The 14115-nt window shown below is 25.4% G+C and overlaps 1 protein-coding gene across 1 annotated transcript in view; it reads right to left on the bottom strand.

The window, feature by feature from the left end:
* Window positions 1-712: 712 nt before the first annotated feature.
* CAHbeta (carbonic anhydrase beta) overlaps window positions 713-14115 on the bottom strand; it is a 37349-nt gene continuing 23946 nt past the window's right edge. Inside the window, exons 4-5 of the mRNA XM_075359951.1 lie at window positions 13448-13687; window positions 713-11079 (exon numbers count right to left, since the gene is read on the bottom strand). Coding sequence (XP_075216066.1) covers window positions 10870-11079; window positions 13448-13687 — 450 coding nt within the window. The 3' untranslated portion in view covers window positions 713-10869. The remainder of the gene's footprint in view (window positions 11080-13447; window positions 13688-14115) is intronic.

Consider the following 14115-nt stretch of genomic DNA (forward strand, 5'->3'; position numbering starts at 1 on the left):
TTTTATATATATAATAAATCCATGACAACTGAAAATTTTAAACAGCTCTTCTAAAGATAGATGGGTAAAACTAAAGATGATGGCTATCTTAAACAGCTTTTAAAGATGGCTAATGAGATAAGTTATGGTTTTTTAACTCAAATATTGAAGAGTTTAGTACTGAGATTGCAATTATTTACAATGTTTTAAATTTTTTCATACAGCAATTTGCAATTATTGTACGAGTGTAGAGTAATAAAAATAATTTAACTCATCCTTAGGATCTGTTAATGATCTGAAATTAAGTTCCTGCACCAGACTCAGATTTACTAAGACTAAAAATTAAATTACACCACTGTATAATAATTTGTGGTCCCATTTTTTGTTAATTTTTACGACAATTTTATTCTTTCTTCTACGCAGTTTTATTAATTTTTAGCAAAAATTCTCATGTGAAAATTGTTGCTAAGCCTGTCCAAAATTTGAACCCAGTAATTAACTGATTAACCACACTACACCTCAGAGGTTGGCATTTTTCTTAATAACTAATAGAGGCATTTTTATAATTTTCTTTTTAAATAGAGGTATAAAACTAAATGATAAGTATGTTAAATTGATGTATCAATTTATTAGTAAATAAAGAGTAATTTATCTGTTTTATAATTAAAAATAAGCGCATAATCTATTTTATAATAAATGTCATAGCAATGATAGAAAATTAATTAATACAATATAAAAAACCAATGTACTTAATTTTATTAATAAAATATACTTTAATACTTATCACATTTAAAACTACTTAGTTATTTTGGACGGTAAAAAATAGTAAAATACTACATTAAAATACATCCTAAAAATTCCACAAATTATGTCTAACTATTAAACAATATATTATTATCATCAATACTCTAAATATCTAAAGTACAAAAATAAAATAAATAAAAACAAAACAATATTTTTTACCACTGATGACTTTAGCAAGCAATATTTTAATTACTACAATTAACATTCCAATCCTGAAACTCCATCTCATTACTATAATAATAATTAACATACAAACATGGAATAAAAATAAAAAGAGGAGTATTTAAATCACACAAATGCATAACAATTTATTTATCAATCTATTCATACTTGAAATTATATTTCGCTAGATATAATTTTTAAAAATTACAATGAAAAATTCTTTTAGTCTTGTTACGGAAGTAATTGAACAACCTTTATAGATAAGTATTTATTATGTTGAAATGTTGTCTTTTTTATTAACAATGAACATTTTTGTAATCTATAATATATATTTTTAAAACATTAATTTTTTTCATCTCATTTTAATTACTACTAGCACAGAAAGAAAAAAATCATGGATTTTAACAGCTCTTTAAAATGTCAGTTTTAAAAAAATCACTTGAACCATCATAGAAAGATATAATTCTTAATTCTGTAAATTCATTAATTTCAATTTTTCGTAGTTTAGTCTTATTCAATTATTGAGATTTAGTAAGTACCAAAAAGTAACCATCTAATTTTCATTTGCAGTCAATAAAGAATAAATTCTTTTAAAACAATATCATTCAAAAAGTAATAATTTACTTTAACTGAAATATCAATAAAAATAGTTGCACTTTAAGAGTCAATATCACTTAAGTAGTTCTAAAATCTGCTATAAAAATATGGCATTGTTATAGACAAAATTACAGCACTACTACAGTAGCACTTCCCAAAAACAGTAACAATAATTAGTTATATCAGTAATGTTTTCCCTATGTTATCAATTTGCTTTTATAATTTCTGTTACAATAAAAGTTTTTGCTTATTTTTTTAAATTAATAAAAAAGCTATGAGATATTTGGGAAATGAAAAAAATGTTTTAGTGAAGCTATGATTTGACATGAATTGTATCGTAATTTGCACAACATAACATAACCCTTTGTTAATCAAATAACCACTTTTTTTAATATAATTTTTATCCCTTCGTAAATCCAAATCAAGCTCCCAATGTTCTATAACAAAAATATCATAATCAAATTGAGTACATATTTTAAGAATGGAGCCGTACTGTGAAATACAGTGTGAACTGTTTGTAGAATATTATATGATAGATGAATTGAAACTATGTCAGATTTTTATGATTGCTTCAACAAACAAATACATAAAATTTTAAATTTTGAGGTTATTCTGATTTTGATTTTAAAATTTAGGTTTTGAAATATCTATAAAAAAACAATTTTGGCCTTTTCATGATGGTAATAATTAAAATAACAGTAAAGATTGCTTAACTGCTTTAGATCTGTAAATAATTGCAGATTTTAGTTTTTCGTTTTTTTTTTTAGAAAATGTAGTAGTTTAAAACAAGTATCAACTTCTCATTTTAGGTATAAATACATTTCATACCATTATGTTTTAAATTAAGTTATAATTACAATTCCAATTTATTGAAAAATTCAACTTTATTTTTTACTTAGGTCACTGATGTGCACCGTATGAAAACATAAAGGTAAAATAAAAATCCTTTGTAATACATAAAACATACATGTTAATTACACATTTAATGTATACAAAAAATATGTTTCACCATGATTCCATTATACTTTGTACGATTATTAATTTTTCTTATTTTAAATATAACAATTCATTTTTGAGATACTATCTGATAATACCTCATATTTAAACATTTAAGTAAAACCACTTATTTAAAAAAAATTATTTATGGCTTTTTTAATTTTTTTTCTAGAAGTATACCCAAATTACTAAATAATAATAAAATGAATATATATAAAACTATAACTAAATAAATTGGATATAACTATGAATTTATTTATGAATTTTTTTTTTTACATGCTTTAGATTTATAAAATGAAATTATAAATGATATTTATATATTGTTAATATTCTGTATTTATTAAAAATGTGTACTACAATATATTTCTACTAAAAAAAAAAAAAACAACAGTTTTATTATATAAATTTATTTATTATATTACAAAATGTGCAAATTTTGTATCTTCATTTTTTACGTATATAAATTTATTTCCATTTTTTACATTAATAAATCATGAAATAATTTCACTTATGTAACAACTAGCAATGAAGAGGAACATTATTTAAGAAAATAAAATATAATACATTCATTTCTGTAAGTAATATGTGTTATACAAATAACTTATTAAATATCATTCTTGTTAACTTGTACTGTGGGATTTATAAGGTTAAAAGCAATACTACATTGAATTAATAAGTACTCAGTAAAACACTTATAAAAGAAAACATTCAAAAATTTAAAATTATTTATAAGATTTAATGAGTTCTCTAGCACACTTTTTAAACAGTGACAGTTGAAAAAGCTTTATCTTTGTCTCAACTGTCTGTCATTTTACGTTAAGCTTCTTCGGTGACTGCTGCTGGGAAGACTGAGTGTTGTACCAATGGAAGTGGGACTGATATTCAAATCAGTTACAACAGATATTTGTGGCTTGTGATATGTTCAAAGAGCTTGTCCAATTTAAGTGTTCATTTAGAATGTTGTTTTTGTATGTTTTAATTGTAAAATGTGTCAAATTTGTTGTTTACATGCAAGATGGGTTGTTTGCAAAATCAGATAGTTTACAAAAGTGGGGAAGTGAAGTGGTTTGATTTATTCTTTGTAATATGAAAAGCTGTCCTATATGAATCTGAACAGTTAAATTTGTATATCCTACATAAATCAAATTTGTTGAATTTTTTTTGATAATGCGTATTTTGTTTCATTCATGGTTCTTTATGCAATTTTGTTGACTGTTTTCTTCAATTTCTGAGCAAATCTTTCAGTATTGCTGTTAATGTAAATAAGTATTATGAATTTGTCACTACTGTTCATATTATTATTTTTTCAAATCTGGGTTTGTTTTCATTTGATATCCATTTTGAGTAATATATTTATTGTTAATTACTTGATTCTGTTGGATTACTGTTTACTTGGTGCAAACTTAACATAGTTGAGTATTACTTACAAAACAAACATTCTAAACACAAAAGAGAATTTAAATTACAGTCATCATAAACAAGAGTCTTTCAAAACCTGATTTAAACACCAATTTTATATCCTACAGCACAACACTAGGTGCTCCCAGCAGGAGCATTTAAAGAAGTTTGGTATAAGAGTGAAAGCTAACTCAGATGAAGATAAACATTTTTTCAACTTTTCCTGTTAAAAATTGTATTGAAGTAAATTTTTAAAAAGTTTACATTTTTGAAACGCTACACCATAGATTATAAAAATCTAAATGCAGAAAAAGTTGTAAATTAAAATTATTGTACTAAACTTGATTAATGGACTACTTCATTAAGTTTCAAAAGTAAGTAATGGAGAAAAATTTCATTCTGGCTGAATGTACAGAGTAAAATATTTTAATTTCCAATGAATTTATATAGAAAACCAGTACATTTCTTACTAGTGTTTCCACATTACTATAACAAACATTTAACGAATCAGAACTTTTTGTGAAAACAAATCTCAGTATAAAATTTATAAAAAAAATTAATTTAGAAAATGATATAAATCACAATACAGGAGCTGAGTGTCTGTCTGATCAGAAAGAGAATGGACGTGTCTAGATTACTTCGTGAATTTTTGTGTTTATCGACTGTAGCTATATAAGTGATTTTCTTAGTTGTCTTTTGTTATAGTGTGTGAACTCTGTTTATGAGAAGTAATCGAGTCAGATAACTTGTATTTTACCAAAATTCAAATTTTTTGGTTAGTTTTTTATTTTTTATTAGTTATTTTTTTATTTTCTCTGTGTACAACTAGTTTATTATCATACTTGAAAATGTCAGAGTATCTCGCACAGTTATCATTATTACTAGAGAAACTGAAAGAGGAAATCAACGCGAATACGCTACAGATAATTTAGCAGGAAGATCACTTCATTATATAATGCCCCTTTACTCCAGGAGCAAAGTAAAGGATAGATGATTGAAGTAGGGAAAATTATCTGGTAGTATTGTCTGGTGTGAACTTTTATCCAAACAAAATAAAATTTAAGGATAGTTGCAATTTTGAAGAGCTGTGTAAGGCTCAAGGTAGTAAAATATTTGTTTACGCATATCTTGATCAAGAAATGAGAATCATTCGAAAAACATTGCTTGAAGAGAATTCCTTACAGAAATCAAGTCATACTGTATCTATTAGAAAAAATCTGATGTGGACACCACATGACTTTCCTTTTATGCCTATTAAATTACATATACACATTTTTTTTAAATTAAAAGTACATAAAATTTTATTTCATTAATAACTTTTGATATTTTTTAATTTTTTTTTATTGTTATTATTGAACTATTATTTCTCATATTTTTTTTTACAATCAGAGATTAATAATTATTAATAAATCAATATATTTAAATTTAAAAAAAAAAACATTAAAAAAAAAGTTGATGGTCAGATTTGAATCACTGTGCCTTCCCCTGTAAGATCCGAATGTTTCATTAATTAAAATTTTATTTGGCTGTAACTCTGGAACCAATGGAAATAAGTACCACTTGTGATATATCTTTGAAAAGATCTCAATGAGGGCTTAATACTGCAGTTAAGCATAAGTCCGAAATCCAAAATGTTTTTGATTTAGGGCTTTTTTGGACTCTTTTGGCTCAGTTGATTGCAATCAAGGGGGCAGGTCATCCTACGGCTAATCGTTTTTGAGTTATGCGAGATACGAGTACATACATATGTATGTACAGATGTCACACCAAAATAGTCAAAATGGATTCAGGGATGGTCAGAATGGTTATTTCCATTAACATCTGAAAACCAAATTTTTTCATGATCACAATATTTCCTTTACTTTGTACAAGGAAGTAAAAATTAACTCATGATAGACAGTAAATTCTGCCATAACAGTGATCTATGCATTAATTCCTCTAATGAAAATTTGTTCAAGAAAGATTGAGAGGCAAAAATCCTTGAAAAAGTAGAAGAATTGCCAAAAAAAAAACAAAAGATGCTTTGGTGGCCATTACTGTGATTTCTTTCATTCCCAAAGTGGGTTAGTTTCTTCCTCCAAGCTAAAATTAACAATAACTGGAAAACTAATACAGAAAAAATCAATAGCTATGATTATATATAAATATTATTTCTTTAAATATAATGGGTGTTTTGAGAAAATTAGAAATTGTAGAATTTATAGATTGTTGAGCGAGCTAAGCATGATATTTTTTAATTCTTTTAAATTTTTGACTGTACAAGACTACACTTCATTAACAGTCATACGACTCATTCTCTGAAGTAATACTTTACAGTGGTTCTGGAGGCTTCTGGGAACAGAGAAAGGAAAAAAGGATAGGTCATTTTAAACAGTTGTTAAATCCTGTTATCACCTCTGGTGGAATTAGTTTTATCGAACCATTTATGGAGGATGAAAGAATGGGATGCATGCTTTGTTGTGAGGCAAGGCTTGGTGAAAATTTTTGTGAAGGTTAAAGATGAAAAGGCTCCTTGCAACAACAGAATTTCCTATGAGTTTTATTAAATATGCATATGATAGTTTCAAAGAAAAGTTCTTGTAAATTTTTTTTTTCAGGGCTCTCCTTGGAAATCTTCAAAAGATCTATTATTTTCCCAATTTTTAACAAGGACAATGTCAATGAAGTGTTGAATTACTGAGGAATATCATTTTATAACACTATTGGGAAGATATTTACTGGTGTGCTGTTGGATAGACTTGAGGACTGGTGCTATTGAAATGAAGTTTTGAAAGAGTTCCAAAATGGGTTCCATAAAACTAGAATCTGATGAGTATTGTCAAGTTAAAATTTAATGTTAAGAGGCAGTAGGCAGAATATGCCTTTTCTGCTAATTTCTATCCTGCGTTTGACAGGCTGGATCTGTCAATTTTTTACAAATTTTCAAAATTAAGTTTATCATCCAAAAATAAAATTACTCTGTTCAACTGCTAGGATTTTCTGATGTTTTTGAGGTATTTTCATGAGTAACACAGAGGTGTTTGTTGAACCCAGTTCTATTTGCATTATTTATCAACAATCTGGCTATGATTGAAAATAATTTATGGCAGGAGTGGAAGAATAGTTTAATAAACAGTGAAAAACATAGTTTTTCTTCAAAATGATCAGTTTAGAAGCTTCATTATAGTGATGAAGATTTTACTCTCATAAGCTCAGCTGGCTTTTTAAGGCACACATGGAATTTACTTAAATAAGCATTCAATTTCTAGTGATATAAAACTATGTTCCCTTTCCAGTGTTAGGGAGGAAGATGTAGTAACCCATTTTTTGGCCAGATGTCCAACCCTGTCTAAGTTTCGGTGTAAATACCTTGGAGAAAGGATTTTATCCTTAGATGAACTAAAAATATATATGGAAATACAGATTCTTGCTTATTCATGAACTTAATAGTTTTTGTACTTTATCCTTTTTACTTACAAAATTTAAGTTTTCATGCTTTTTTGGCTGATAAGATTTCTCATTGAAATCTGTTTCACTTACAATTACTTTGTTATAATCCTTATATCTTTGAGTAATTTTACAACAAAAAATATGTTAGTTATATTTATTACTGTTCTCTTTTGTTATTTATGGTCATTTAAATATACTAAAAATTTATTTGTAATAAATAAAATCTAAAATATCTATATTGTAATATTTAAATCTATACTTTTATTGATAATTTTTAACACTTAGTTAAATAGTAATAACTGACCATATGTTTATTTTATTTTATTATTTCATATTTTAATAGGGTCTTTTTTCTTCCTTTTTTATCTTATTGGTTAACTCAGATGTTTAAAATTCGTTTTTCATAGTATTAGGTATCCATTGCCTAAATAATTATTTCATTTGTATCTAATCATATTAATAGTCTGCTAATGTCTCTTAAATTATATTCATGTATTATTAGAATCTGTATTTCTTTCTTATAGCTAATCTGAAAAGTTTTATAATGTTTTACTTAAATGTTTCATATTCTTTAATAATTTTTCAGTTCATTTATGTTGTAAATTATATTTTGATTATTCTACTATAATTTGTAGTATATGACTCTTTTTCTTTATTTGTATAATTTTAAGAATGTATTCATTTTTATTTGTATTTGAAAGAGTTTGGAGTGTAATATTATTGTAAACCAGAACTAAGTGAACAAATCAACTTGAACAAAATTTGTTTATTGAAGGCAAGAACAATTACTAAAAAAATGTAGTAGTATTACTCCATTATGAAAATTTTCCTTAACATGTACAGATTTCATCCTTTAGAAGTTCTGTGAAAACTTAATTAAAGCTAAGAAGTTCCAGGCAGTTCCATATTGTATACAGAAACGTACTATTGATGGTAAGATAATATCTAAATTCAGAACATCTGTGCCTATATTACCAGCACATTATTCTCTCAGTTGTTTATTAATAAAGCGTTTATATACATGTTTGTCTTTACTGACTAATTACCTCTCTAAAATATCTATTTGCTTGTGTGTTATTAATTTCTATTAATTCCATATTATTACTGAGGTTAGCCTCAGTGAATGTAAATGTAATTATAAATTATAAATATAATTTTTTTGAATCTTTTTAAATGAACATTTTTAATCATGTATTGAATCTCCGGCAGTGAAAAAAGTCTCTAAAAGTATTGTATTTTTTAGCAAGTGTTCTTGTCTTCAATTAATTGCATATTGCTGAAACATACTTTTTTTGTTTTAGTGTAATGTATATGTAGATAAAATTTTACCTTTAAAGCAAAAAGTACATTATTGCAATACGTATGTGTGAAAAAAAATATTATATCTATATACACACTCACCCACACCCACATAAACATATATTTAGAGAGACAGAATTATTTCATATAAAGTACAAAAATGGAATTACTTGAAGATATTCAGTAAAACCTTTATTAACCAAACTAAAGATGGTAGACCGCCATTTAAAAAAAAGTAAAATCTTGAATGACACATACATATCTTGTCTAATACATCGATTATCTAGTCTTTAGAAATAACATTAAATGAGAAAAAAGAAAGAAGGAATACATTAAATAAGAGGATTATCTATAAATAAACATAAAAATAACAATAAAAACCTTGCTATTACAGATTTCTCTACTGTAAAAGAATCTCTTTAGCAGTAATATTTTCTGGTCCTTTAGTTTATATTACCAGAGCAATAACTCATGGAATGTAGGACTCTCTCTGTCTCTGTACTGGCAACATTTAAGGATCAGCACATGAACTAGATCACCTACAATTATATAATTATTTAATATGGTACTCATATTAAATCTAAAAAGAAATTAAGTATGATATTTATTACTCTTAAGAGATCTTTTCAAAATAATTTTTTATCTTCATTTTCTAGAACAGGAGGTTTACATATTTTTTGTCTTTTAATAATTATCTGGTGATGTCAGTTACTTGTAACTGTCTACACTAAATTTTTTTCAGAGTAGTACATTAGGATAAATCTGTAGTAGTGTACTACTTTATAAATTACTTGAAAAAGAAATATATAAGCATTCTGTTTTGTTTTTCACATGAGAGTTCTCTATACATTTATTTTCTAAGCTTAGTGTTACTGTTATTCAGTTTGTTATTATTTATATGTATGTATTACTCATATGTAGACTATTTCAGATTCTTTTCTTTTCAGGAACAAGTCATGTATTCTAAACATAACATTTTATCTTTAAGTGACAAAATTAAACTAATTTGTGTATTAGAGAAAGGAATTAAAGAAACTGACATTTGCTCAATTTTCAATTTAGTTAGTTTGTCAATAGGCACTATATAGAAAAAATATTGAAAAACTCGTAATGAAGGTTACAGTTTCAAGAAGACTATCAGATTTGATCGAGCTGCTATGCTGTGATTCCAGCAAAAAAGGAGTTTAAATTTTCTACCAAATGGATTATTATTGAAAATGAAAGCCTAGTTTTTGCCCGAAAGTTGACTTGAAACATTTGACAGTCACTAATCACTGGCTAGAAAAATTTAAGCAATGTAACAATGTTTCTTATGAAAAAGTAAGGTGGAAATATAAAAAAAAAATGTTGATATTGATTTGTTATAAATGATTGTTTAAAAACTATGTTGTTTGAAATATATAATGGTTATAAGTAAGAGTATTGATAAAGCATTTGTAGAAATACTTTTCAATAAAACTCTCAAAGAAGGATACACTTTTAGTGCAAAAACGTCAAAGGAGAAAGTTGCTATTCTTGTCTGAACTAATATGGCAGATTCTCAAAAAAATATGCATTCATTATCAGGGTGTTAATAACCTGAGGAGTTGTAAAAACATTAAAAGTCAATCTATTAAAAAAATAATAAGATATTGAAATAACAAAACAGGATGACTCATCAACTTTCTAAAATACTGTAGTTTGAAACAAAAAATGTTTAAGTGATGTAGAAGAGTCATCGTGAATTTATGTTGAATGAATATGTGATTATATAATTTTTAACATATTTATATCTATTATGAAACAGTTTTTCTAAGAATAGTCTTTTTTAAAATAATGCAATATTAATATTACATTCAACAATTAGATTATAATCACAATACAGTGGAGTTGGAAATGGGAAGTACATCATTAAGCTCTGTCTACAAGAAGAATGTTGTGAAAACAAACTAGTGGTGTCTCCAATATCACTTAGAGATTTTACTGTATTAAAAACTAAATTTAATAATAAATCTAATAATTATGAGCAAAATTTAAAATATTTAAAAAAAAATATTTCAGTTATTAAATATAATAATAATATTGCTAAATATAACTGATATTATTAAATTTTTATCAGTAATTTTCATTTTTGTTATATGATAAGTCATTCCTGTTAAGCCACATGTTGGTCTATGGAAGTTTAGTTAACAAAGGTTTTACTGTAGCTAGTAAGTGTGAGATATGCTATGAGTAATATTTTTTTACTTCAGTAACTAACATTTCAAAGGTTTTTTCATTTATTTCTACAAATGTTTTATTTTGTCTGCTAAAGTAATAAATATCACCTGTATAAATATCAAACCACAGTGAGTGAATGTGCAGTTGATGTGTTTCTAGGCGTTTTTTCAGAAATCCATAACTTGCTATATTTTGCATTTGCTGAAGGCAGTTTACCTAAAAAAAAAAAAGAATTAACTAAGAAACCATGATGATCTAAATATTTTTAAAGGTAGTTCAAAGTAGTAGTAGTAGTGGTGGTGGTAGTTTAAACGTAGTTAAAAAATTAATTAATTGAATGACAGATTTAGAAATGTGTTTTGTTTAGTATTTCACAGCCATATACGTCTGGATTCTTGAATACACACCGATAAAATAATGGTTGTGTAAATAATACTTTGTTTATCAATATTAAAAGAATCAAAAATATTAAAATATTATACTGATAAAGCTGGTGCAGCTAATGTAGAAGTGATGAATGTTCTTGTATATTATTCTACTCTTTTAATTATTTAAATGGACTTATTTCTGAATTTTAACTAGTTTACAGAACACTCTTAACAATATGTTAGAAATAATATTCAAAAATTAATTAAGGCATAATGTTAATTTTTTTTTTCTTTCAATTTATAAAAGAAACAAATATTGATATTGTTAATAATTAAATTAATGATCAACTGCTAAAACCTAGGTAATAAATTAACACACATTATAGCAGAAAGCTATTTAATTTGTAAATAAGAAGCAATCATATACTTAGAATATAGTAAAACATTTAAAAAAACTGTTAATGAAGCCTGTTGATTGAAATTAGTATTGCATTTTTAAGGATTCTCCTTTCTAGAAATTAACTGTTATAACCTCATCAATCCATCATCCCCTTCCCACACCAACTCAGTTATTTATAGTTTTCAATTTTCTTAACTGTTTGCTACTATATTTAGAAAGTCAAATTAAAAAATAAGTTTATATATACATTTTTATATAACTTACTGCAATAAATATGAAGATTATATTATTTTATTATCTTGCTAATACAAATTTTATTAATCATTTGTTCTTTACGGAGAAGTATGATAGTCCATTAAAAATATGCAGAGAATTCATAATTAGCAACAACAGACAATGGAAATTAGTAAGTGTAAAAATTTTAATGATTACGGGTAAAATAACTGAAATAACTAAGGTATTAAAAAAAGATCCAGAAGATAGTCTCCTACATTTTCCTAGTATGATAATAAATAAAATTTAAGGATAACTATAAAATGATATAAATTAATAAACAATAATAATGCATACTTTTTTAATAGTTATGTTAAATAAATCATCTCTTTTGACATTTTTAACATAATATTAAAAAAAATTGCTAACTTTATTTAAATAAAATAGTTTCACAGCAAGAGTAGTATATATATTACCTGTTAGGTGCCATAATATTGATGATTATTCGTAACTTAAAATGAGATACAGATCATTTCTAAAATAACATTTCTAAAAAAGAGTTCCATTTTTATATCATCAAGAACTCCATGCCAGACACAAAAAAAGAGAAAAGTGAACTAACATTTTGATGCTCATTACTAAGCCAATTTTATTAAGCATAAACATATGAAGATCAATGTAATGCAAATGACATTTAACCCAACACATAACTTCTTCACACTACTCACCACAGTTAAAAAGGATGAACTGTATTTCTCTTCTTAAGGCTGATAGTCATTGTAAATATTTGTAGTTTTTTGAGTTCAGTTTTAAAGGCAGTAACTTGACCCAAAAGTTAAAACAAATTTCTCAGTTTATAAAGCTATAAACATCAAGGATTTACAATAAAAACAGATAGTTTTGAATAGAAACCACATACTTGCAATAATGCTAGCATTGTTGCACTGTTACAGGAATATTCAAAACCTAATTGTTGTTGACTTGTCAGTCAGCGTTTATTTATATTTACTATTTATGGTTGCATTTGTTACCAAGAATCAGAGGCATTATGAAAGACTCAAGTAAAATAATTTATACAAATTATAAAGTAATATAAAGTTTTAAGAGAAAAGAAATTCAACAACTGAATTAAACAGATTATTGAACAATTATTATATACACTGAAAATGTCGAATGATCTTTTAAATGAAGCAGAATAGAGATATTTGTAGAGATGAAAATTCTTTACAATCTTATTTTGAACTTTGTGTAATTATTTAGCCCCCATATAAAATGGGGCTTTTTGAAATAATTTCATGATGTTCACAATTATTTTCACTACAAATTGCTAGAAACCGCTTTTTCTCTTAGAGCGTAGCCAAAGTATTGTATATAATATTCAAGTAACATTTCAAAGAAAAAGCAACTTTGGTGGTACTTCTTTTAATTTAGATAATTTACACTTTTCTTAAAACAAGAAAAACTTGGTTAGAAGTATAAAACAACAAATTAATGAACTTTCTGATATGAAAGTATCTATCTACACTATCTCTAATCAGTATTTATAACAAATTGATTTTAAAAAAACTATATTTTGAAGACATCATAAAAAATTTGAATTTACCTGAGATAATTTATCTTCAATAGAGAATTTATTTTCTGGATCAATGTATGCTACAAATTTTCGCATTGGCGTCTCAGATTGGAAAATAAGAGGTGTATGATAGCCAGCAACTTCTAATTGTTGAAATTTAATTAATGATGATTCTGCATGATTGCAAAGCCAAGCTCTCAATGGTGATATTCTTCGATTTTCTTTGCTAGCCATATTTCCATCTCTCAGTTTGTATAATAGATTCATTGCCTTAAAAAATAAAGTATAATACTAATTTTAATATTCTGATAGAACTAAAAAAATAGTAGGAATCAGTATCACAAAAAGAAATTATATTCTACTTACTATTATTTAGTTTCATTTTATTATATTATTATGTATTATTATATGTGTGTAAGTATTATATTATTTGTGATTCTGATAGATAACCTAATGTAACTTAAACAATTTTTTTTTTATCACATTTACCATAAATATATATATATGTATATATTTTTTTCATTCAATTACCACACATTCTCATTAGAAAAAAAAACATTTTAATGGTGATGATAATTATCACTGACAATGATAAGAATATTAAATAATTAGTTAAAATAACAACTTTTCTAATTATATATCTAACAACAATTTTTTTTAAATTTAATAAAATGTAAAAAAAGTAATTACGAGGTTCG

Source organism: Lycorma delicatula, chromosome 1 (assembly GCF_047948215.1).
Source record: "Lycorma delicatula isolate Av1 chromosome 1, ASM4794821v1, whole genome shotgun sequence".
Classification (NCBI taxonomy): domain Eukaryota; kingdom Metazoa; phylum Arthropoda; class Insecta; order Hemiptera; family Fulgoridae; genus Lycorma; species Lycorma delicatula.